The sequence below is a fragment of the Strigops habroptila genome, chromosome 1 (assembly GCF_004027225.2).
Source record: "Strigops habroptila isolate Jane chromosome 1, bStrHab1.2.pri, whole genome shotgun sequence".
Lineage (NCBI taxonomy): Eukaryota > Metazoa > Chordata > Aves > Psittaciformes > Psittacidae > Strigops > Strigops habroptila.
Window position 1 is genome coordinate 153,353,165 of NC_044277.2, and position 25,225 is coordinate 153,378,389.

Sequence of the window (25,225 nt, forward strand, 5' to 3'; positions counted from 1 at the left end):
GTCTTTCACCTGCTGTTTGGAAGTAGAGGTCCTGTAGCTGTGAAGCACGGGATACATTCCCTAGGCACCAGGAGAGGTAGTGGTTAGCTTCTAGCTGTCTTAGTACAGGAAGGGATCTCCCATCTGTTAGCCAAGGTTATGTGGTCATCCGCTGGGCTTGTGTGGACATGAAGAGTTGAAATGATAGAATGAGAGATCTCTGATCAGCTTTCTCCTCCACATAGATTCCCCCTCGGCCCCCCATTTGAAAAGGTATTTCTCTCTCTCCAAAGACAATATCCTTATCCTGTTGAATGAAACAGAAAACTTAGCGCTGTAAGCAAGCAGTCCCTGTGATCTGTGCTCATTGCTTTGCTTTTTCCACCTCTCTCATCAGGCTGGAGTTGTCTCCTGTGATGTGGAATCTGTTTCCTGGGTTTCCTCACCCATAGGAAAGACCAGATGTCTGTATTTGAGAGATGTGCGCTAGATGCAACCCCTTCCCATCATGCAGAACTTCCATGTTATGCCTGAGGAATCAGTGAACCCCAACTGCGGTAGATACTGAGCAGGTGACATTGTTTTAGTACAAGAAAATCACTGCCTGTCACTGATCAGAAGCAGCTTCTGTCTGAGGGGAAATGCAGTGACTAATGTTGCCTACTTTTACAGGGTAAGACCCAGGAGATATAAAGGACAAAAGGGAATACTTGATCCTATCTAATGGCATCGCTCTAATAGTGCCATTTCAGCTACAGTCAAAACCAGGTCTGTAAAATGCTGAGCTGCCCTGTGCATGCCTTGCTGTAGCTGCCTTCTTTCTACACAGCACACGGAGAATTTTAACTCAAAATGTGCTTTTGTTTTCTTGATCTGTTTCCTCCAGATATTATCTGAACATAAAAAGTATGACGTCAATTGAGGTTCCAGAATTTCCAGTATGAAATGCATCTGCTGGAGGTTTTTATTTATCTTTGGTCTGCTTTTGAGTAGATTGAGCCAGATCAGTGTTTAATCATGATTAAGCCCATTGTAATCTCTGTTCTTTCTAAAATCCCTCTCGGAGCAGAGCAGGTTGTTTATTTGTGAAAGGTTATCCCTAGAAGCTTTTTGGTGTTTGAAAGAGAGGTTGTGTTTTCCATTTCAGGCATGTCGCTTCTTGCTTGTATGGATATAAATATGTTTGTGTGGATATAAATATGTTTGTGTGTGCACTTGCTAGGGCAGTTGGACGTGAGCTATAACATGCCTTGACATGGAGCAGCTGGTCACCAGAGGGCATTTGTCTGGCCCATCACCATTTCCTTGGTGAAAGCACCAAGTGGCTGGTCACAAGTCAATGCTGCCCTTGCAGGCAAACATCATTCCCTGTGTATAAGCAGGCACTGGCATGGGAGCTACCATCAGTGTCTCCTGAAGAAAGAGTGGGGAAGGGCTTTTGACATCACTCCGTGCAGGATGAGGGTCTACCACTGTTGTCTGAGCTCTGCTTGGATCACCTGGAATGTATCCGTTGCCTGCACAGCCAAAATGTCATGTCCTGTTGCTGTGGTTCAGTTGTTTGGAGAGTGCGATCACACAGCAGTCCCAGAGAGGTGGGGAAGAATGGTTGTTATCCCTGATTTGTGGAGGTGTGCTGGAGTTAAAAGGAAGTCCCACAGTTTTGGCAGAGTCACCTAGGATAACTGACTCTGAATAGAGTTGAGAAGTGAACCTCAGTCTCCTGAGTCCCAGGCACTCTTCTGGAGCCAAGACAGTCCTTCCTCTTTGATGTGAATTGTTTTTACTGCAGCAAACGTGTACCCCAGAAATGCAGTTAGTTTAGGACTGAGTCTTTGGGAGCATATTTTTAAATGTGATAATACAGTGCAAGCCCCAACTTGCAATCTTGCTTCGCTTCAGAGCTGTTGGTTAAAAAAGGTTACAAGGCACTTGGCAACAAATGAATTAGTTGCTGTAAATGAGTTATATTTACTGCCTGTTCTTAAAATTATCCTTTCCAGAAAGAGGCTGAGCTCTTTGAAATTTAAGTACCTTTGGATGTCCTCTAAAGTCAAATAAGGAACAGCAGTCTGGCTTTTAGAGAACTGGAAAAGGAGGTGTAGACTTGGCCAATGGCTTAGTCAGGACCTTTGATCACTCTCTTCCAGCCCTGTTGCTGCTTAATTTTTCTGTTCCCCGTTTCCACAGAGGAGAGGTGGAGTCAAGCTTATCACCATTTGGCCAGCTCAATGGTGGTTTCAGTTGCTCTCTGCAGGGGCCTTATGGCTGCTTTGTCTTTCCAAGCCCCCCTGCTGCAAACTATCGTCAAGTGGTCAGCAGGATTGGAAGCACAGGCTCTCATCTACCAGTATCTCTGGTGTCTTTGATCTTGGCTGGATTTATTTTCTCTTTAGTTGTATTGCCAACCTATTTCCTGATGATCAATTGACTTCAATAAACAAAACTCTAGAAGCTGTGCTATACACTTCATAGGGAGCAACAGAGAACACAGGGTGCTCTTAAAATGCAGTCCTTGAGGAGGTGCCCTCTTCTGCCCCAGAGCATGGCTGTGCCTCTCTGAGAGGTGGTGGTATGGAGATTGCTTGTCGTACTAGCTTGGCATTCTCTTGTGAGGCACCTAGTCTTATCCCTGAACCAGAAGCCAAGCTTTACCCATTAGTAAAATCATTCTCTGTACTTCCAGAACAAGGAGGAACAGAAAATATGTTGCTGGCATGTGTTTAAGTTTTGTTTGTGGGTAGTAGAATAGGGGTCCTTACTCCTTTGTTTCTTTCATCTAGACAGCTTTTTCTAGAAGGGACTCTTCATCAGGGCCTGTAGCAACAGGACAAGGGGAAATGGGTTTAAACTTAAAACAGGTGAAGTTCAAGTTAGATATAAGGAGGGTTCTTTACCATGAGGGTGGTGAGGCACTGGAATGGGTTGCCCAAAGAAGTGGTAAATGCCCCATCCCTGGCAGTGTTCAAGGCCAGGCTGGACAAAGCTTTTGGTGACATGGTTTAGTGTGAGGTGTCCCTGCCCATGGCAGGGGGTTGAACTAGATGAGCTTTAAGGTCCTTTCCAACCCAAACAAGTCTATGAATCTAAGATGGCAGAGGACAAAGTAAGTTCATAGAACAGGACCAGTTTTGGATAATCAGGAATTTTGGGCAAGGGTGGTTTGTGGTTTGGTTTTTTTTTTTTTTCCTTTTTAGTGGATTGACATAGCAGCAAGAGTGTTTTAATTTCAGCCCAAATAGTTTTTTGGTAGTTTATATGGATTTGAGTGATACATATGCTCTCTATGGAGAACCAGAATGCATTGCATGTGTTAGAGCAGAACCTTGGTCAGGGTTGAAGGACAGTCCCGTAGGCTCTGTGGAGAGTGTGCTAGTGAGTGGAGGCAGAAAACCATCTATTACTTATGCAAACCTATAAATAAAGAATGTGCTATTTGAGAGAGGAATCAGTGTCAAATTGGGCTCTTTAAATTTAAATTTAGATGTGTGAAAAAGAGTATAAAGAGCGTATGAGATGTTTTCAAAAAAGGTGAGATAACATGTCCTAATGCCAGAAACTGAAGAGATTCTCCTAATAATAAGCATCCACCCCCAAAAAACAGTGGAATGGGATGTGAGAAAGATTTAAGTAACTCTGCAGAAGGTGGCACAGTGTTCTGTACGGTGGTGTAATCAATGCCTGAAGGAAGAGTAAATATTTGAGGCTGGCAATGGTTGTGAGTCATATTATATGTCTTTCTCTTCCTTGTTTTTGTGTTCTTACCATGGGAAAGAATGTTTGCTCTAAGCAGAGATGGAAATCAGTTGAGGAAAGCAGTAATACTAACAGAGGGAAAGAAATGAATGGAAGTAGAATGCCCAGTAAATACCTATTTTTGATGGAAGGCTCTGTCAAGGTGGCCAAACTGTGACCTTGTAGTGAGGGCTGTGCTTTTTCCTTGTGTCACACCAGTTCTTAACATACTGCTTCTATGCTGCCTTATCCTGCACATCAGGACAGTCCTGTCAGTGTTTACCACCAGGTATATGCCAGAAGGGCACAATCTTTTAAATAAAATACCGGACTCACTTGCTAAGACCTCTGGAAATAAGTGCATTTCTATCATGGGAATGGAGAGAGACCCTCTTATGTGCTTAAGCAGCTTTCCTTGATTAATAACATTCAAAACTGTGGATTCCCTGTTCCCTTTCTGTTCTTCTTTTGTATTAGTACACTTTCTTTTGCTTCCCTTTTTCCTCTGAGCAAAGGCAATGTGCATGTAAGGAGACTCACATCACCGCAAAACAATATAGCGCACTAGTTGATTGGTTTGTTATTGTTTGGGGTATTCTTTAACGGTGCACCAGAAACTATTTCTTAGCACTTTCAGGTCTCATGTTTCACAGGATGATTTTCTATTTGCTTTCCATATTAAAGGCTAGGTTCTGATAAACTGATTTTCCTTTTGTGTAGTTACTGGGTGAGAAAGGTTGTACTCACGGTGGTTTGGTTTTACACCCAGCTGCAGAAATAGATTCCTGAGTTTCATGAGGAAAGAATCACCCCAGGGAATAAACAAAAATGAAATGAAAAATAAGAGGGGTTGCCAGCAAGCCAACGGATTCCTGGTTGCTGCATTGTCCTACTAATCTCAATGATACCTTCCCGAAGCATACACATGTGTTCCCAGAGAGGTGTATTTCTGCTGCCAGAATCATAAATCACAGACTGGTTTGTGTTGGAAGCGACCTTAAAGCTCATCCAGTTCCAAATCACTTCTACTAGAGCAGGTTGCTCCAAGCCCCTGCGTCCAACCTGGCCTTGAACACTGCCAGGGATGGGGCAGCCACAGCTTCTCTGGGCACCCTGTGCCAGCGCCTCAGCACCCTCACAGGGAAGAGCTTCTTCCTTATATCCAATCTCAATCTCCCCTCGGGCAGGTTAAAGCCATTCCCCCTTGTCCTGTCCCTACAGGCCCTTATAAAAGTGGCAGCAGAATGAAACTTGTCATCTTCCTTTGGAAATAATGAGTTGGAGGGGGGGGAAACTTGGAAAAGCACCGGAATATTTGCAACAGACAACCAAGTAATAAGTAAATAATTCGGTCATGGGGTGGCTCTGATTTTAGCGCAGCTAACCAGTTGAGCAGACTGGTTTATGAATGTAACAAAAGTGTTTGAACTCAACCACTCGTTTCTTGTAAAAGCAGCCGGATGAAAAAGATAGTCCCATAGTCATGAGGGCTTCTTTTTCCCCTTCTTTACATCACACCAGGTCCCTTAGCATGCCGTTATTGCTGTTAGTGGTTATACTGCTTACTTATGCAGAAGAAAACATTCTCCTGAAAAGGCTTCAAGAATAAATTGCAAAGACTGTGGTCATCCTTGACACCCTCTTGAGCCTTAATTCCTGTATCAGGTTTACAAAAATCCTCAAGAGTAGGAAAAGAAGTAGTCAGGAAATGTCTTCTGCAATATTAGTCTGTCTCATGAAGTACACGAAAAAGCTCAGCTTGTGACTGGAAACAAGAGAAATTAAAAACCCACAAAACTTCTCCTGCATGGAGGATGGCAAATACAGGTGATCTCTTCCATAGGGGAAAGGGTAGTATAGATTTCCACCAAGCATCTGTGAAGACAGCTTCCCATTAAATGGCAAACTGGCTGAAAGATGTTACATATCCTGTTTTGACAAGAGGTAGTTGAGCATTCCATAATTCCTCAGTAGTGGCTCCAGCACTTAAAATCCATTAGGAGAGTTATTGCACTGCCTCTTCTAGTTGTTGTTTTGCTGCTGTGCACCAAAGGCTTCAGTGTCTTCCTCTTGAAGATCTATAAAAAGACATTTATGTAAACAATCATTTTCGTTTAGGATGAAGGTGGGAGAACATGATCTGCATTGCTGTCCCCGGAACACCGTGATTAAAGGCGAGCAGAGAACTGGTTTTGTGGCCTACAATCTGTTTTTTTCTAATCATATATCCAATGATAAAGTAATTTCCTCTTAGATATTACAAAGAGTTAAGCAGTTGGGTGTCTGAATTAAGCAGCTGGGTGTCTGTGGTGAGCTGTAATTCATTTGGGAGGGCAGTGTAGGAACTCACTGCTAAATTTTTCCAACATAAGTACTCAAAAAAGAAAGCAAATAAGTTTGGAAGTGCAAACTTATGCTTCTACCACTCCCCAGCTGATTCTGTAAAGCCTGGCTTAAACCCCACCCCCCCGAATTGATTCAAACAGGTTTGTGTATGGAAACAAATCATTACACGCTTTTGATAATTGAGATAATGTTAAGCTTATCAGCAGAATTGTTTCCCGCATGTTCCTGAAGTACAATGGGTGAGTAACACAGCAACGGCAGGAGAGAGGCGTGTGTCCAGCTGGATTCACATCCGTGGGCTGGTTCAAAACACGGCCAAGCTCATGGAGGGGCTGATACCCGATGTGGGAAATGATACCTTCAGTTTGAAAACCTGTCCGGTCCTGCCAAGCATCATTTAGCTGCTACATAACCCCAGGGGTGCCTAAATGACAGAGTCCCCTGATGCTTTGCTTTCATGCTCTTAAATGCGCAGAGTGGTGCCTCTCTGCAGACCCAGAATTACCCCCGTGTGATGCAGGCAGAGTGGACTTGGACAACTTAGTTTCCAGTCTTTGTATAGCTGGGCTTGAAAAATGAGCCCTCCTCATCCTATCTCCTCTGAGAAGCTCAGTCCCGGAGGTTTCCTTTTTAAAGCATTAAGCTTAGAAGTGGTCTTCGCACCAAAGCCATGAATTTGGGTCACCAAGTGGCTGCTGGGCAGCAAGGCTGCAGTGTGGTAAATATTTCTCTCCCATCCCTAACATGGTGCCTGGAGCACTCATTTAGGAGCTGAGTAAGCATCTGATGCTCAGAGGAAGGAATCCCTGTGAGTCTGAATTGCTGGGATGTTCTTTAAGAAGCAGAAGCAGCACATTTTCCAGGAAAAAATGAGCCCTGCTTGAGTTTATGAAAAAGCAGTAGGTGCCTTCAGATGGGCCAGGACTTGGGACCCCAGTGTGCATGCATGTTATCCCAACAAATGAGCTTTTATGTCCATAGCATGTAAAGGCACATAGAGGTGATGACTGTGCCAGTAGAATCAACTTGGTTGGAAAAGACCTTTAAGCTCATCAAGTCCAACCATTCCCCAGCACTGCCAAGGCCACCACTAACCCATGGCACTGAGGGCCTCGTCTACACGGTGTGTGAACACTTGCAGGGACGGTGACTCCAGCCCTGCCCTGGGCAGCCTGTTCCAATGCCTGAGCACCCTTTGGGGAAGGAATTGTTCCTCAGCTCCATCTAAACCTCCCCTGGTGCAGCTTGAGGCCGTTTCCTCTTGTCTTAAAATACCTAAGATTCTGTAGTATGTCTGAAGAAAGACACTGATTGAGGATTTGGCTGTGCTGAAGGGCTCTGCCTTGGCGTCACTCCTCACAATGAGTTTGTAAAGCTCTTTGAAGGATGTGTTAGATTGTGTTTGTGAAGAACATGGAGGAGGGCAAGGATTTATTTGGACATCAAGATGGATGTTTTGGTTTAGCTCCAGGAACAACGAACCAGCACATAAAGGACGGGAAGGTATTGCCCCAGGTCTCGATGATCCCCTGCAAACAGGACACGCTAGCATGGCAGAAGGGGCAGAGAAGCTTTCCTTATTGGAAAAGATTTCCAGATTGGTTTCTTATCTTTTTTTTTAATCCTAGAATTTTTCTCCTAAATCGTATCTATTTATATATGTATTTTTATTCAGCTCTAACTTCATTGTAGAATTATGTACAAGAGGGAGAAGTAGAAAATCTTTTCCAACATAAATGTATGGATATGGCTGAGACTGAAACCAATTCCCTGGAAGGGGGTTGTTCTCCTTTGAAAACACTCAAAATTATCTGTCTGTTTGGCCCCTATCTGCCTGCCAGGTTTTATTTGCCTTTATGTAATATCTGTACTTGAACAGCACAAGAAATAAATACGCAATCTTTAATGAAGTCTTCCTAGAAGGGACTACTTGAATGGGCGTGTGAAAAATGTTATATCTTAAATAAGGCCACCCTGATTTTCGCTTATGTTATAGATAGGGTTCCTCTGAATGGAGTTTGTGAGTGCATCCCCCACGCTACTGGATGCATCTATTTCTTGTGTGTGTGGTTTTGGCTACTTCTGCAAACAGGAAAGGGATGTACACCTGGGGGAAAGGCAAACAAGCAATGAAGGCCTGAGACAGCACTGTCATCAGTGGGAAGCAGGATCCAACGCTGAGTCTGTGTTTCATGCTTTAGCCATAATAATGCTTCCTTCCCTGCTGTTACATTTGGTTATAGAAGAATCCAGATGTAACCCAGGGCCTGATGCTCCTCCATGTCCCTTCACTGAGTTGCTCCTGCCTGTGGGATGCAGATGCAGTGTTGGTCAGCTGCAGAAGCATGCTGGGCATTCCAGGACCGTGGTTTTGACCTTATACAATACCCAGTGATGGAGCAGAGAAGGCATGTTTGTAAAAGACGGGTTAAAAAGGAGCAGTGCCAGATGGTCTCATTAAGTCACTGTCTATTTTGTTGTATCTTCATCAGAAATATATTAATCATGTTTCAGGATGGGTGTTACATTGGGGGGCCTTCTCCTCAAGCACCACTGCACAATGTACATGGTATATATCATAGAGCTTTTGTGTTTACTTTTTCCTAAAGCACCAAGTCCATCACTAGGAGATGCTCTGTAGCTCAGAACAGTCTTTAACTTGGTATTTCCTAGCCCGTGACTTGCGGATGCCTGCAGTCCATAAACTGTCCCTCAAAAGTAACAGGACAGTGAGCCCACTACCAGACAACTTACATTTTTCATGCACAGATACAGATTTTTACTTCAAGATTTATCCAGGATCTGCCATTTGAAAAAAGGTGGTGAATTTTGACCTTATAGTTTAACATTACCCTGGTCAGGGTCTCCTTTTCAGCTATTTCCAGCTCCCACACTCAAACTCCAAGGCTCTTTCACCATGACGATGTCAAATCTTTACTGATTTGAACGTAGCTGAAGTGATTACGAATTGAAAGAAGTTTCGTCCGCATCTCTGGTACTCGTTAAAGCTGCTCCCTCTAGTGTCTGTTAAAGATAAAGGACATGTATATGTGACACCTAGAAGTGGAATATTTATTCCCTAGCTCTTTCCTCTTGGTTAAGAGGAACCAAAATCACCTTCGCTTTGATGAAATGAGTTGTTGTTTACCTTTTCTTTTGGCCTGAAAGCTGCTATTGTAATTAACCAAAACAGGCAGTTAGTTGCTTTGAGTGCCTTTCTGCCTCTCTAAGGCTCAGGCGGTGGTTACAGCACCGAGATGTACTGTGCCATAGCAACAGGCTCACCCTGGCAGCTCCTCCTCACTGTTCCTTCTCTTCTCACTCTCCTTACAGCCTCTGCTCTGACACCAGGTCTGCAGTGACAGTGTCCTCCAAAGAGGAATCACTGGCTAGTTAGAAACGTGCAATTGATTAAGCCCCAAGACACTGTTTTCCTGGGTCACATTTAGTTTCCCTCAGGGTTTAGGAGTAGCACACCCTCTTTTCAAGCAAAAGATGCTTACCTTGAGGGAGATGGCTGGCTCAGAGTGGTCCCCAGTGCTGGTGTTGCAAAGAGGAACACTTGATGAGCAAAGATGTTCCACACGGAGTGGTGTCATCATCTGGAGAAGATGACCCTGCAGTGCCTGCTTTGGGGCTGGCTGCACAAATAGCACCCTCAAAAGAAAACAAAGATTAACCACAGCATCCTGAACAAGAGGGGGTGAGATCAGCTCGTGGGCTACTGCAGGGTGCTGGCTGTAGTGGTTCCTAGTGGGCAAGTTACTGCACTGGAACAGATTTAACTCAATGCACAAATCAGATGCTCTTGCTGGCGGTGCTGGGAGTGTCTTAGGGAGGCAGGTAGGTGTGTTAAGGAGTGTGTAACTCCCTTAGGATCTCCAGCATATGCTAGCCCAGCAAACGTTATTCTCCCTGCTCCCAGATTAGTCCAAGACTCCTTGTTTTCCTCTCTTCAGTCCCTCCTCAAATGTGTGTTTCCCCAGCTTCTTCCAACTGCCCTCCGTTCTTTCCAGTGTAAGTCAGAAGCTCATTCCTATACCCACCTCTGCTTCTGGAGGGGCTCAGAGCGACAGGCACTGGCTCTTTATCAGGGTGGACAAAGAGCAATTGAATCTTTGGATCCTCCCTTGTTAGGAAAAATGACGTGTTGCTGATGAGCAAAGGCAAAAGGGCTTGTCCCTTGTTGGCGCCTTGCACACCAAATGGGGGCAATGGGTAGGTACCCGGTACGAGGGGGTTGACCTCTCCAGAGCACAGGCTGGTCTTTGCTAGGGGCATGCCTGGAGCCTGGTGCTGCCGTGTTCCTGCTCCCTGGAAGCACTGCCTATCCAACACAACCCACCACCCAGGGAGACCACGGTGGCATAGGTGTGATACAGGGCATGCTTGTGAATAAACCCTGGGGCTGCTGGTATGATGGTGTGTGTGCGTTTTGACTCTCTATGTGTAGGATTTAACGAAGCAGATGACTGAATTTTTAACAATTTGCAGCCAAAAAGGCTCTAGAAAAAAACCAAAACTTGAACTTTTGTCCTTGGGAGTATTTTTTGGGGGAAAAAATGTTGTTCTGATTCTAATTTTGGTTTTCCTTTACCACCAGAAGAGCTGCTCCTCAAAAGGCTTGGCTTAGCTCTAACTTAGTTTTGCAAAGGAGGAAAGGTATTTTTTTCATTCCCAGTGTGGGCTAGGATCTTGTCTGTGTATTTTTGCTGCATGAGGGAAAGCAGAATATTGCTTGACATTGGGTTTCGTGGGCAGATGATTTGAGAAATGCCCTTCTCATGTCAGCAAAAAACCATGACCTAAGCAAGTACTCTGTCACAGCTTCACCATCTGCATGCCTGTAAACTCTGGGGAATGGGCACAGATTAAAGTCAGATGCTGTAGGCTACGTTCTCCATTGCTGCCACCATACCCAGGACAGACCAGTGGCTTTTTGTCTGAGCAAACTGCGTAATCTTCTTTCTTTGTCATCTTTTTGCTTGAGAAAAGTTGAATCAATGCCTTAACAAACAAATCAAGGTGGAGGAAACAAAATGTTCAAACTGGTAATGGTTTCTGTAGGGTTTATTCAGCCCTGTCGTATACTTTGTGCTGGTTGGACTTTCTAGGCAGCTGCAACCCAGGGATAAGTCAAGTCTTTTCTTGAGTTACAGTTGAACTTCTAATATCAACTTTTCCTGCCTGGTGCTATATAACAGACAATAACGCCATATGTTTTTTACAAGGGTGATAAGACAAGAGGAAACGTCTTTAAGCTGGCAGAGGTTAGATTTAGATTAGATATGAGGAAGAATGTGAGGGTGGTGAGGCGCTGGCACAGGGTGCCCAGAGAAGCTGTGGCTGCCCCATCCCTGGCAGTGTTCAAGGCCAGGTTGGACACAGGGGCTTGGAGCAACCTGCTCTAGTGGAAGGTGTCCCTGCCCGTGGCAGGGGGTTGGAACTGGATGAGCTTTAAGGTCCCTTCAATCCAAACCATTCTGTGGTTCTGTGTTAATGTGGCACCTTGAATAAGAAGCCGCAGCCAATGTCTGCATTTCAGAAGACTCTCTTAAAATGTGTGCCAAGCATTTTTGCTTTAGGTGTGTGACCAAAATGACCCTCAGCCTTCCGAGGCAAAAAAGGGTTGCTGGGTTGCATGTACCTCAGAAGTCAGTCCTTACAGCTTTAGCCTCTGGGATGCTGAACTTGCAGACAAGGCAGTTAGTGAGAGAACAGGGGGTTAATTTCATTTTTGAATCAAAAGATAAAATAAAGTTGAGAATGGCTGTCCCACCGTTTTGCTGGTACCCACATAGGAAACACATCTGCGTAATTCATCAATGTAGCTCTTTGAACTGTGTTTGGCATCTACCACTGCAAAGAGTCACTGTGGACGGGAGGTTATTGTTTGCCTTGGAAATCCTTCTCCTTTAAATTTGGAGGGACGTTCTGGATATTACTTCAATCTTCTATCAAAAGGACCTGGGGTCTTTCCCTGGTGTCCTTTTCCCAACAGATCCCTGTCCCTGATCTGTTGGGCATTAGGACACAGCTCCTATAGCTCCGACCATGTGTTTGAACACGTAAAGGTGTCCAAGTGCTGTGGCTGTACAGCAGCGTCCAGGAAGATGAACACTGGGGAGATCAGAAGGATCTGCTGGATCTGCGTACAAGCAGATTCCTTCACGCACGGGGAGTCTCAATATGTCATTTCTGGTGTAAAATCTCCCAAATGCCAGCTATTGAGCTTGGCCAACACCCTTCCTCTTGTGTTGTGCTGGCAGCCTTAGTGTTGGAGTGGAGCCAGCCACACTATGGGGGCTTCCTGCCCTGGGGAGGGTTCAGCAGCCATTCGTGAAGCCCCTCGAGGGGTGGGATACGGTCCAGTCAGCATCTCCGGAGGTGGCACAGAGGAAACCCCATTCCAGCCAAACAAGGAGCTTTGGAGGGGGATAAAAAAGGGTGTAAGGGAGAAACGTTCCATTTGCATCGAGTTATTTTCAGTTTTATTTATCTCCACATCGTGTCCATGGGGGTGAATCAGCCTGGGATGTGTCCCACCTCCTTCACGAGCCTTCAGGGAGGGCAGGGAGCACAGCCTGTCCATGTCTTACCCATGCCTTATTTTGCAGGTTTCTTTTCGAGCCCTACAAAGCTGATCTCTTTGATTTTTTCCCTTTTCCCTTTCCTCTCTCCAGTTTTGTATGGAGCTGAACCAGCCGACGCTGCCAAACATCCGCAAGTGGAAGGGCCCTAGAGGATGTTGGAAGGGTGTTGTTTCCGAAAAGCCCTCAGGCCAGCTACACAAGGTACATTAATCCCCAAGTCTGAACTTTGCCTTTGCTCCTTTTTCCCCTCTAACCAAGGACATATTTTGGATGTTTAAGGCAAAACATTGTGCAAATCTGTTTTGGCGAGGTTCGCGCCTCTTGTGTTTTAAGCCGGCTCTTCCTAGAGCTTTCAATTTGCCCTTGTGGAGGAATTGTTTTCCTCAACCTGTGGCACACTTGTAAGGAGGAAGGGGTGTGTGTTGGGGGGAGGTACGGTGGGTAAAAATGGTGCAGAAATGGAGAAGAAAGGCTACACAATAGGACAAGGAAAGAGTCCTTGGTTTTGCCCCTGGCAGGCTGCACTGTGCTTCTCCCTGCAGCATGTTCTGCTGTGGGAATATATATATGTACTGCAATGAGGTACTCATTTATAAGGTGGTGACACCTACACCTGCTACTCGTGACAGTGTTCAAGGTATAGCTACACTGGGCTGGACACCACTAACGGTGCCCAAAAGCAGTCTCTCCCAAGGGAAAAATCTCTTTTTCTTTCTTTAAGGATGCTAATCAGTTCTCAGAGCAAGGTCCCCCTGTTGCTGCTGAATGGGTTCATTCTCATGATGCAGTTATTGCAGTGTGGATGTTGTTGTGGGGTGGAAGCAGGAACCAAGACCTGTCACATAACTCAGCAGTACATGGGGTTGTCTTCATCTGTTCTGAGCACTGGCGTTATTAAATGTGTGGCTGCAGTTGTGTCCCATAATCATGCTGCTTTGAATACACGTTTCCTTAGTTTGGCTTTTCCAAATCAGGTTGCACCACTGTTCACTGGTTTTGGACTGATGTTTTGGGAGGTGCACTTCCCTTCACTGCCTTTCTGAGTAAAACCCAAAAATGAGGGGAGAAAAACCCCACACAAAACCCTAACCAAAACCCACCACCTGAGCAGCACAAGGATTGAGCTCTACCTACCGCTAGGAAGGCATGGAGGGTCTGAATGTGTCCAAGGTTTACCGCAATTCACACTTCATTCCGATGCAGAGTGCAGATTCCCTTCAGCACATTTGTATTCCTGGCTGGAGTTTTCCTTTGGGATCTCTTGGTAGGCCAGGTTATTAAAACACTGCATTTAAAAGCTTTTGCACAGTTGTCAAAGTTGTTCCCTCTGCTTTTTCTTTTTTCCAAGAACTGTTAGTAATTGTCTCACAGTTCTATGTGAAATCCAGACTCTTCAGCTAGTTCTTTCTTGAGCTCTATTTCCAAAGATAACAAGGAAAGTTTTGACTATGGGCTGACTGAATAAAACCCATCATCTACCTTGTTTTACTGGTAGGGATGTAAGAACAAATTGTGGGAGCAGTCTGTGGCCAAGCGAACAATAGAAATGTTATCCACTGGCTCTTCCTTTTAGCTGTTTTAACAGAAATCTGGCTGTGCTGGAGCTGTGGCTTGTTCCACTAAGAGAAAGTCTCTTCTACCCCTTGGATTAGTTAATGAGTCCCTCAGGTTGGAACGCTCTGTACATGAATGCGATGCAGTGAAGTAATAGTGTAACCCTGAGTACAAGGCTGATCCCAAGACACTTTATAGGGTTTAATAATGCAAAGTGGTGGATGGTGCTCATGCTTCCACATGCCTTCAGCCAAGGACTGACTTTGACCACCACGTTGATGTGAAATCTGGAGCCAGGAAATAGCAAAGAGCAATTGGCAGCAGATTTATTCTTCCACATCTTTTCCTATAGCAGTTTTCAGACCTTAGACTTCTGACTCGTGGAATAATTTTGTCAGTGTTTTAAAGGTGAGTTGTCTAAAGTAGCTACCAAAGGATTTCAGCCACATTAAGACTTTCTTTCAAGGCCCATGGGGAGTCAGCAGTGCAGATAACACTTGTTTATTGCAGCTGAAATGGAAAACAATCCTCTTTGTACTGGATTTAACTGTGATTAACTGGGGGAAGTGGGTTTGAATGATACCAAGGAAGATGGTGTCAGGGTGATGGGAGGAGAGGCTGACAGGCTTTGCTTTAGATACTGCTGCTGGTGTAACCAGGGTGCGATGCCAATTGCACATCCTGAAGTTACCAAAAACAAAACCCCATGCAGGATGGTAGAAAGAGAGCTGAAAGGACTGGAGAGCTGAGCAGGAAACATTCAAGCTGGAAAAGAGACAGAGCAGATTGACAGAGCTGAGAGGAATAGACCAGATTACACACCGGGGGCTGAAGGAGCCTGGATTCTTTTAGTTCTTGGGTGACAGAAGCCTGTGAGATGGCATATGGCATGGGGAGAAGGAACAACTGCATGCAGCATCATCTTCCAAAGCCCCAGCAGACACCCAGTGAGACCATGAGGCACTGAGCTCAGGGTTAGACAAACAATTTGGTTTTGCCTTCTTACTACTGGCTTTTGTCACTCTCTTTTTGTTTGTAATTCCAGGGAGTTGAATATTCTGGCTTCCTCTGGGATACTACAGCTGGCATCGAACTGAAAGATGCCTCATCTCAGGAGGGTCCACAGACTAATGGCAATGGGAAGCACTCGTATCCTCACCCTTATCTTGCACATTTCAAGGTAACTGCTGTTGTGGCAAAGGACCCTTGTTTAGCATTGGTTAAAAAATTGGGGAAAGGTGGAAGGAGACACAGTCTTCTAACAGGTAGAAACCTGCGTGAGGCTCTAGCTCATCATTTCAGCACTGTCTCATGGCTTGGTTATAGAAAGGTGGAGAGGGGTAAGTGTAGGCAGAAAGGAGATAGATATAGATATATAGATATAGATATATAAGTACAGAAAGCACAGTGCTCCTGAGAGACTCCGGCTTATGTTGCTGGCATACTGCAGAGTTTCCATTTTAAAGCTGTTTCACTAGGCTGAGCCCATCAAAAAGAACATTGTGCATTTGGGAAATTGTTCTCGTACATATGCTCTGGATTTAAGCTGAAAAAGAGTACATTTAGGTTAAATATTAGGCAGAATTTCTTTGCTATGAGGGTGCTGAGGCGCTGGCACAGGGTGCCCAGAGAAGCTGTGGCTGCCCCATCCCTGGCAGTGTTCAAGGCAACCTGCTCTAGTGGAAGGTGTCCCTGCCCGTGGTTGGAACTGGATGAGCTTTACAGACCCTTTCAACCCAACAGTCTGTGATTCCATGATTCTATATGCTCGAGTGAATATCCAAGCAGAGAGAGACCATCTCCACACAGGCTGTTATGGAGGGGTCCAGTTTGGGGAACTTGACATCTCTGGTAATGCTTTGAGAGGAGCATTAGTAAACTAATTATTAGTAAATAAATTATTAATATTAATTAATGATGTTAATAGGTCAATATTAGGAGTAAGTATTACTCATGCCAGGTCAATCCCAGAAGGTAAGCAGAAGATTGCATGGAGCCAACAGCTCCTTTCAAGGTACATTAAGTTTCTTGGTTAGTCTCTGTGGACAGACCAGGGCTAATCACGAGTAGTAATTAGCCCATGTAATGACCACAACATTATTTGTAGCTTATTAACAACTGGTTTTGCATAAACTGATTTCCATAAGCAGCTGGCTTCTTTCTGCAGCCGTGGTGGAAAGAAGCTGTTTGCTTATGCAAACCAGTTTCTCTGGACCTGGGAGGGTATCAGGTTAGTGCAGACAAAGCTGCAAAACGCCTTCCCCCTCATCCTCCTAAGACCAAGACAAACCAAACCGCACCACACACATAGCTAAGCGAGTCCTAGTCACCCAAAAGCACTGGGAACAGGCGCATAGTTTGGCTTTGAGACCTTTTGTGCCCTGAGCACATGGCATTGATTTCTCCTCCTTCCTTCCTCCCCCAGGTTGGGATGAATGATCTAACAGTGGTTAACCTTCACCTGGCCTTGTCGGTGGGCGAGAATACCGGGAAGAACCACGACAGCCACAAACTGGCAGCCTTTGCACAGACTCTGCAGGAGACACTGAAAGGTAGGGCAGGGTTCTGTCCCGCCAGTTCTCGCAAGCACGCTGATGGTTTATCTCATCAAAAGGGATTTAAATACATAAAGTAAAACCTGTCTCAGTGTGAGTTTCACAAACATCCCTGGCGGTGTTCAAGGCCAGGTTGGACAGAGCCTTGGCTGACATGGTCTAGTCTGAGCTGTCCCTGCCCATGTTCCAACCCAGGGGGTTGGAACTGGGTGATCTTAAGGTCCTTTCCAACCCAAACCAGTCTGTGATTCTATGATCCTCATCAGCCTCAGAGTTGTCCTTACTGGTACATGTGTTTGAATGATGCACAGTGTGGCAAATGTGCTTTTCTTTTCCTCATTGTCTTGAAGTCTTTCCTCATTAACACAAACAGCACAGGGGATCCTACTGGCTTTGAGAGCATCTTTTCAAATGCAATTCCTTCTGATTCGATGCTCGTTTAAGAGCAGGTTCAGCTAAAAAAGAAGAAAAGATACCAGGGATAAGATGCTATTTTAAGTGCTTTGTGGAAACGACACACCTGATATCAGAACAAAGCTTAATGGCTTTTTTCCCCCAAAAGAAATAGGTCCTATATGTTTACTTTTTGGATAACTGGAAGTGTTTTGGAAAACTCAATGCTAATGGAAAAAAAGAGACCAAATCCTGCTTTGGTGACTGGGTCTAATATGCAGTGTAATGTTGTTCATAGTAAATAATCAGCTGCTCCAGTTTTACAGCAAGATGAGGGGCACTAGAGTTTAGATCTGAACATGAGCAACATACGAGGCAGCTGCATTTCTTTACCTCATTTCTGAGAATTCGCTTCTTACTTGGAAGCTTTCAAATGAAATTCAATTTCCTCTGAAGCAGAACAGCACGTTTCAGGTTCTGAATGTTGCTGATCTTGTTATAGGCATAGAAAAACCTAGCCCTTCGTTTGCTGCTTGACAAAGATGCAAGAGGGTTACAAGGTTCTGTGCATGACGACTTTCAGCTTGGACCAGTTTAGCAAGGTTGGTCACTTGGAAGCATTAATATCCCTCATGTAGAACACAAGAGGTGTTTGTAGTTTTATGTGTGTGCTATTTTTCTTCCTCTTTTGAGCTGCAAGAAGTCAGCCAGAGCTATTTTTAAGTGCTCCTGATTCAAGTATTTGTCCACGTACCTTGAAGTTGGAAAGGATGAAGGTAAACAAAGGGATCATTTGTTTAATCCCCAGAGGCTGAACTGAGACACATAAATGTGTAGCTCTTCTGAAGTCAACCGAGTTGCATTTCCACTGCATCTAAATTTAGACTGTTGGCGTAAGAGCTTCTTTCTCGTTCATGTTTTTGCTTTCCTGTGGCAGGCACGTTGCTTGTTCCTGGCCTAGTCTTTCACAAATGAGATCCTGATTCCTCCAAACCTGTGGGATGCAGGTCTTGTTTCCTAAACAAACGGTAGTGCACGCGTGTTACTTTGAAGTACTGCATTACCCTGCCAAAATGAATGCCGTGCTTAAAATTACCATCATCCTTCAGTTTCTTCCAAGTCAATCCATAAAATATGGGTAATAAGAACTGATTTATCTGTGGGTACTGCAGTAAATTTGCTAACGGTTGCCTACTCTGTTATCTTTCATTCTTATGAAGAGGCATGGGAGCATCTAAGGGCGTCTGGTTACTGTCCACAGCCTCCTGTAATGTAGAACACTAGTGTCCCCATATTTCTCCCATCAGACTAGTGAGTCCTAGTTCCTTTTTCCACCTATTTCTTTCCTTTCATCAGTACTGGAGAGATGTGGTGGCTGTTGGTTACTCATAGCTAACTCTTTCTAGCATCAGTTTGTCTTCAGTGCGCGCAGCACACAGATGCTATTCCAGATGTGCAGCTAGTGCTTGGAGCCAGGGACCAGGGTGTTCTCCCATCCAGCTTGGCCTAATTGAACCCTAATTCAATGGGTTACTCATGCATCGGGCACTAGGGTTATAAGACTTCTGAGAGGAGGTAGGGATCCTCTTAGCAGCCAATGTACAATCACATCTGGAGAAGCATGCCACCACGTCCCACTAGATGGATGCTCTGGGTCCTTGTGGGACGGTATAATCTGCGGGAGGGACCTTGGCAGCAAAATAATAGTTAAACCTCATGTCATTTCCAGTATGATTTGTGACTTGCAAAGGGCAGAGAAGCCACAAATAGTTTCGCTCTCTTTTCATTGCATCTTAGCAAGCAGCATGTTTTGAAGTACTTGGGTTCGGAAGTCAAGCGCTGTCAAGCTCGCTGCTCTCCAGCCTTTCAATTCATCTGTCACACAGCGCAAAGCAGGAGCGGAATAGGTTTTGTTGTTGAACTTGCGCTCCCTCTCCTGGCTACTTCTACAGCAACAGCCCCAGGCGAGGAGGTTTATCCTTAGAGCCAGGAATGGCAGAGCAATCCGCCTGCCCATCCCCATCTCCCACACGTCAGCACCAGGAGGGAAGAAGCTTCCAGACTCTCATAGTTCTCTTCTCTGAAGTCAGTTTTGGGGTGATTTTAGGTGCGTTTGTGCAGTACCGAGCTGTGACAGCTCTGATCAGCCCCCAGCACTCTGGAGAAATGTCACAAGAAGTTAAAAGAAATAAGCTTACAAAGACACAGAGCTCTGAAACCATCTAAGACCAGAACTGCTTATCTTTGAGTTTGTCACTGTCAGTGGATAGCGAGCAAAGGATGCCAATATAAAAGAGATGGTGTTTAAAAACAAGCATGAAATGTGTACTAGCTGTTTCTTATTGTCATGACGGGAATGGTCATGAGTAAATAGGCAGCGAAAAAGCCTTTAAACAGCATTTCCTTCAGGAGTTCAGAGTAAAATCAGCTTTGCTACTCAGTATTTGTATATTTCCTCCTCCCATTTATCCTCCCTCCCCCTTATACTTAAGCAATGGATGTCCATTCCTCCCATTCACCTCTGCTTTTCCTGTTTTGTAGGAGAAAAAGACGTGATCATCCTGGGAGATTTTAACCAGGCCCCAGACACAAGCGACCACGACATACTGAGGAAGGAGAAGTTCCATCACCTGGTCCCTTCCAGCACCTTCACTAACATCAGCACAAAGAACCCACAAGGATCCAAGTCACTGGATAACATCTGGATCAGCCGGAGCTTGAAAAAGCTTTTCACAGGTAGAGTTGCTTCTTAGGGAGGTCTTAGGTGTAGCCTTTAGTTAGTGGCACGTGTCAAACGTGGGCAATACCTTTGTCTCTGTGATTCTTTTCCATGCAGGCCACTGGGCTGTCGTGCGCGAAGGTCTCACAAACCCATGGATCCCTGATAACTGGTCCTGGGGTGGGGTGGCCTCGGACCACTGCCCCGTGCTCGCTGAGTTCTACCTGGAAAAGGACTGGAGCAGGAAGGAGGTGACGCGGAACGGGAACGGGGTGACGGTGGAACGCAACGACTCCCATGCTAAGCATGAACGATGACGTGAACTTGAGGGTGTCTTCTGCTCCCCGGGGAGCAGTCGGAGGCTGCCTCCCCTTCTCCCTCCTTCCCGCTCTCCTCCCCGTGCCTAGAGAGCATCAGCACTTGATTTTGGTGGTCAGGCCTTCGTGCCTCTCCTGGACAGTTGTGAGGTGTCTCATGGCAGCGTTTTGTGGGGACACAGAGGACATTTCCCACGCCTGGAGATCTGGATGAGAATTGTACAGGAAATAAAGTGTACTTTTAATACTGTACGGGGTCTCTGCTGAAGTGCAGCCGAGCGGGGCTTTGTAGTGAGGGCGAGGAGGGAAATGATGGTTGTTTTCCTTTGCCTCCTTGTAATATGAGGGAGTAAAAAAAGCCCCAGGAAGAGAGACACGTGGAAATTCTTGGCACGTTGCAAATGCCATTCAGCACTTGCAAAAGCTGCCGGAGCTGGTCCCTATGTGACCTGATATGAGGCCTGAGCGGTCCCTCTGGCTCAGCCTGGAGAGGCCCCATTCCAACACAGCCCCATGTGGATGTGGGCACCTCTCCTCCTTCCCTTCCTTTCTCCTTACGCTCCTGGCAGGCTGCATTTTGCCCCAGAAGGGCTTCCAGGAGCTTGGCTTTGGTGTGCACCAGCCAGCATTCAGGAGCTGGGAAACCACTGACTTGTCCCTATACAGAACCTAATGCACTTCTCCAGTGGAGAGCATCTCTGTTCCTTCTCCTCTGGCCCTGCAACTGGCATCAGGGAGGAGATGTAACCCTGAGTCTTTGCCCAGTGTGTTCTGAGCAGGGCTCTGCACTGGGCACAAATAGGTGGTACGTTGGTGGGAGGTCTATAGATAAGCTCACATTCACGTGGTCGCTGCAAAGGCTGATGCACATGTTGTACCAACCTTTGCCCATCGATTGTTTCAGGGGGGTTCAATTTCTTCCTCTGGATCATCACTCTCCTGAGCTTCATTGCTGTGTAAGTCCAGGCACCGCAACGGGGAGTCTGAATATGGTCACTGTGCACATGGCGGGGATGGGGTCTGCTTCTAAGGAGGTTTGTTGCTGTGCATGCCCTGGGTGGGGAGGACTGCAGTCAGCAAGCTGCCACGGCAGCAGCGGCGATGGAGCATTACATCTGCCACCTTCGTAAGAGTTTTCAATAGTAGCAATCAATAAGCAGTGACCTATGAAGGGAAAAATATAAGGAGTGGAAAAAGCAATTCAGCACCTGCAAAAGAAATAGGTTGAGTGTGAGACATGCTGAGCTGCCCACTAGCCCAGTGCCTTCTGCTCCGGGCTGCAGATGGCTACACATGATGCTGCTGAGCAGAGAGGAAAGCTCTGGGGCACAACTCATTGGACTACAAAGGGAAAAGTACTCTTGGGAGCACTGCCACACCAAAGGAGATGTAACTGAGGGGTTTGGAGCAAAACAGTATCATATTCTTGCAGCATTTTCTTGACTTTTGACTTTCTAAACTACTGTTTCATTTCAGGCACCACGGACTGCATAAATTCACATGCAAACACACACAGTTGAAGATTGCAAACAGACTGTACACAAAACTAAGCCTGGATGAAGGTGAAATAGTCTGGGTGTGACCCTGACACTGAGGGAGGTGTCACTGACGTTTCAAGAGGTTAAGTGAATGACTCAGAGTTGTCAGACCAAATTACTTGCTCAGCATTCCCTGTTGAAAATGGGAGGTGCAGGCATTTGTCCCTGGTCATTAAAGAAGCCATCGAGAGAGCTTAGCTCCAGCTTTCATTCTGGGTCCTTGCTGCTGCTTTGTCCTTTTCCCTTACATATGTATGTTTGAAGGCTGAAATGACTTGACAGCTCTAGAAAAACAAAACTCAGAAGGTGCAGATCAGATTTAATCTGCTGCAGGTGTAAATAAATGCAGGGTGATGGTCTGCAAGCAGCAGTACTCACTGCTGCAGGAGGGGTCTTTGGCTGACGAGCTGCCAATTAGCATGGGCTGATGGTGGGGGGAATGAGCAGAGCCACTTTCATAACCCATGTGGGAGGTGTGGGGAGGATTAATGGGGCTGGTCTATAGCCCAGACTGCTGGGAGAAATGGGGAGCTCTGGAAAGGTGATTATTTGGTGACTAGGAAAGTGCCTTGGAGTAAGATGGGTCCTACATGGTCAGAGGGAGGAGGATAGAGGAGTTTGGTACCTACAGGTGGAGCTGTGCCTTGCATGGAGCATCAGTACGAGGTATGTACCTGGTTACTTCACGCTGGGAATCAGCAGTGCATCACTGTTTGTCTTGATAGTTTCACTGGTTTTAAAAAGCTGCTTTGCCTTTTGTGTGCGACACCCTTGGAGGGTGATGAGGTGGTCGTAAGGGTGGTGGATTCAAGAGTTCCCAAGAGCATTTGTCGTTCAGAAGCTCAAGTGGTGGCTGCCTTCCTCCTGCAGCCACAGGAGCAAACCTGAATAGCAATAGCAATTACTTCAGGATGCTTACAGTAGAAGCTAGGCCAGCCCAGTGTTCTGTAGCTGTATTGCCCTGGCAGTGCCAGGGAGGTGGCACGGAAACAGTGAATCATTCTTGCAGGATTTCAACTTGAGTTATGACCTTTTGGAACCTGCTGGAACGAAAGCTTAAAGCAGTGCCCTGCTCACTGGGGTGAGGGGGGCACATCTGGTGTTTGGCTTCTCCTCTTTGCTCCCCACAGTGAAGGCTTTTAAAGCATCCTTTCCTATTTGCTCTGACCTGTTTGCTCTGGGGCAAAGCCTCTGCTTTATCCTGTGGGCTTTTTAGGAGGATTTATTTGGCAAGTGTCCATTTGGTCGCCTGGCTTTGCAGTGTTGCTGCACCAAGCAGTGCTGCAAGCCAGCTAAAACTAAAGGAGTTTTGATACAGGAGGAATAATGTGGAGAGATGCTAAACACCCCTGAGGAGCAAACACAGCTAAATAACTGTCCTGGGATTGAACTTCCAAGAACCAGGCTGTGGCAGCAGCAGGTTGAATGGATCTTGGTGTAGCAGTGGGGGAAGCTTCATCACACATGGTAACCAGCCTTGGTCTTGGCACTCTGGAGCACTTGTGAGAATCTGTGCTCGGCATTCCTAGAAAAGGACAGCAAAGGGTCAGCCCAGGGGATTCCAAGGTTTTCCTAGATAATAAATGGCTTCTTTTAAGAACAAGTTAATGTTTGGCTATAAAACGGGTTTCTTGAAGGAGCATGTGGGCCATGGGCAGGAGCTGCTGTTCCCTGGAGTACTTCAGGTTGGAAGGTCAAGCACTTCATGAGCTTTTTCCTTGGCTGTAGGAAGCAAGACAAAGCCACACGGGCATTTCCCAGCCTTTGACTTCCCAAATGCCACACTTCCATACAGAATTTCTAGATGGGAAAAACTTTTGGAAGCTTCTCTTCATCTATTCCTTTCCAAAGCAAAAGGCAAAGTTCTCCCCTGTGTGAGGAGTCGCGTTGGCAGTGAAGCAGGGTTCTCATGGGAGACGGAGCCTGCAGCAGCTTATTTCAGATATGGAGGTAAAAATGAAGACTTTAAAAGCTAAAGAAAAATCTCATGCTACAACCTGATGAGAAAAGGATCTGCTTGAATGTGCACGTGTCTTTGTGTTGTATATTGTCCTATAAACGTGTGGCCTCTCGTAAGAGGCACCTGATTGCAGAGTTGCAGTTTTGCCTTTGTGTTTGGAGGTAAAAAAGGCTCCTGCCTAGAATCAAAGTAGCTGAAAGGACTTACTCCAGAGTACCCACAGCTTACATACACGCTTAGGAAATACATGGCTGGGTGACCTGTTGGTGACTTATTCTTCTGGCCACCTCGTAACTCTGTGTGATGCGATGTTCCCAGCCTGAGGCATGTCCAAAGGCGTCCCTTTATCAGCAGTGTGAAAGCACAGGCCTTGTTAAAGAAGAAAATAACATGGCATGTGCACACACCTGAATTGCAACATTGCTCAAACTTCACGTGGTGCAAGGAGCGCCAGCACTGAGCTCTTGGAGTACTTTCTCACCAGCTTTTAAGGAGCAGCCTTCGAGGAAGCTCTTCCTTCTCCCCACCATCCCTTCAGACCTCCTTCATCCCTTGGCATGCTGGTAGTCAAGAGGAGTGGTTATTTCAAGTCCCCCTTCTCTTATTGCTCAAGGTTATCAGCCTGCTCCCATGAAGCTCACTCACAGCCTGTGCCTGGCTGGGCACCTCAGCACTCTTGTATACACTCAGTTGGGGGAACCTTAACCTTTCAACTGTAGGACTATTCCTTTTCCTAGTGATTCTGTGGTCGTGCTACTCTTCCCCTTTGCATGTGAGGTTTCCTCAGCTGCTTTAAAGGGACTTTTCACCCTGTCCTCATGCACCCAGGTGCTCCCTTGGGTCAGGAAGGTGCTGAGGGGAAGCAATTGTGCTAGGTTTCCTCCCTGCCATCTGCCCTATGCCTGGGAGATGTATGGGATGTGGAGACCCAAAGGGTGGTAATACTGGTCAGCTGATACGTACCTTGCTTTTCCCTGCCTGTCACCTCTGGGATGGAGAGATTAGTCTGTCTGTTTGTAGCACCATGCTTTGCTTTATGCTTAGAAATAAGCCTGTCCCAGCAGGCTGGGGACCCGCTGTTGCTCCTTTCCATCTGCATCAGGAAGGTAGCGATGTAATGGGCAGGGCTGTAGGTTGGGAAGGTGTGACCAGAGGGTACACTTAACCATGTCCTTCACTTCAGAACAGAAGGAAGAAGATTTCTTTTGCTCTTGGGACAGCCAAGGATCCTTGAAGGAGCCTCAAAGAGTCACGGGGTGGTGGAGGAGATGTGTGAGAGACGACAGACGTGTGGGGGGATAGCAGGAGTGTGCCAATGGACAGGCAGGAACTGTGTTGGGGCTCCCCGAAGTGATGCACATCTAGGACATAGCTGCAGCATGGAGGGCCTAAGAAGAAGGGTAGAGAAATGTCTGAGCAAGGACGCTGGGAATAACATTATTATGGGACGTTCAAGTAGCCATAGAGCTGATGCTGTCAAAAGAGAGTAACGCACTCACACAACACAAGGTAACACTTCAGCACTCTCACCTCGGC

At 46.1% G+C, this 25,225-nt stretch overlaps 1 protein-coding gene across 1 annotated transcript in view; it reads left to right on the forward strand.

Annotated features, from left to right (window-relative positions):
• The window catches only part of EEPD1 (endonuclease/exonuclease/phosphatase family domain containing 1), a 56,193-nt gene extending 35,750 nt beyond the window's left edge, over nucleotides 1–20,443 (forward strand). Inside the window, exons 3-7 of the mRNA XM_030500541.1 lie at nucleotides 12,744–12,854; nucleotides 15,253–15,387; nucleotides 16,633–16,759; nucleotides 19,697–19,891; nucleotides 19,992–20,443. Of these exons, the coding sequence (XP_030356401.1) occupies nucleotides 12,744–12,854; nucleotides 15,253–15,387; nucleotides 16,633–16,759; nucleotides 19,697–19,891; nucleotides 19,992–20,191 (768 nt within the window). The 3' untranslated portion in view covers nucleotides 20,192–20,443. The remainder of the gene's footprint in view (nucleotides 1–12,743; nucleotides 12,855–15,252; nucleotides 15,388–16,632; nucleotides 16,760–19,696; nucleotides 19,892–19,991) is intronic.
• Nucleotides 20,444–25,225: the final 4,782 nt, after the last annotated feature.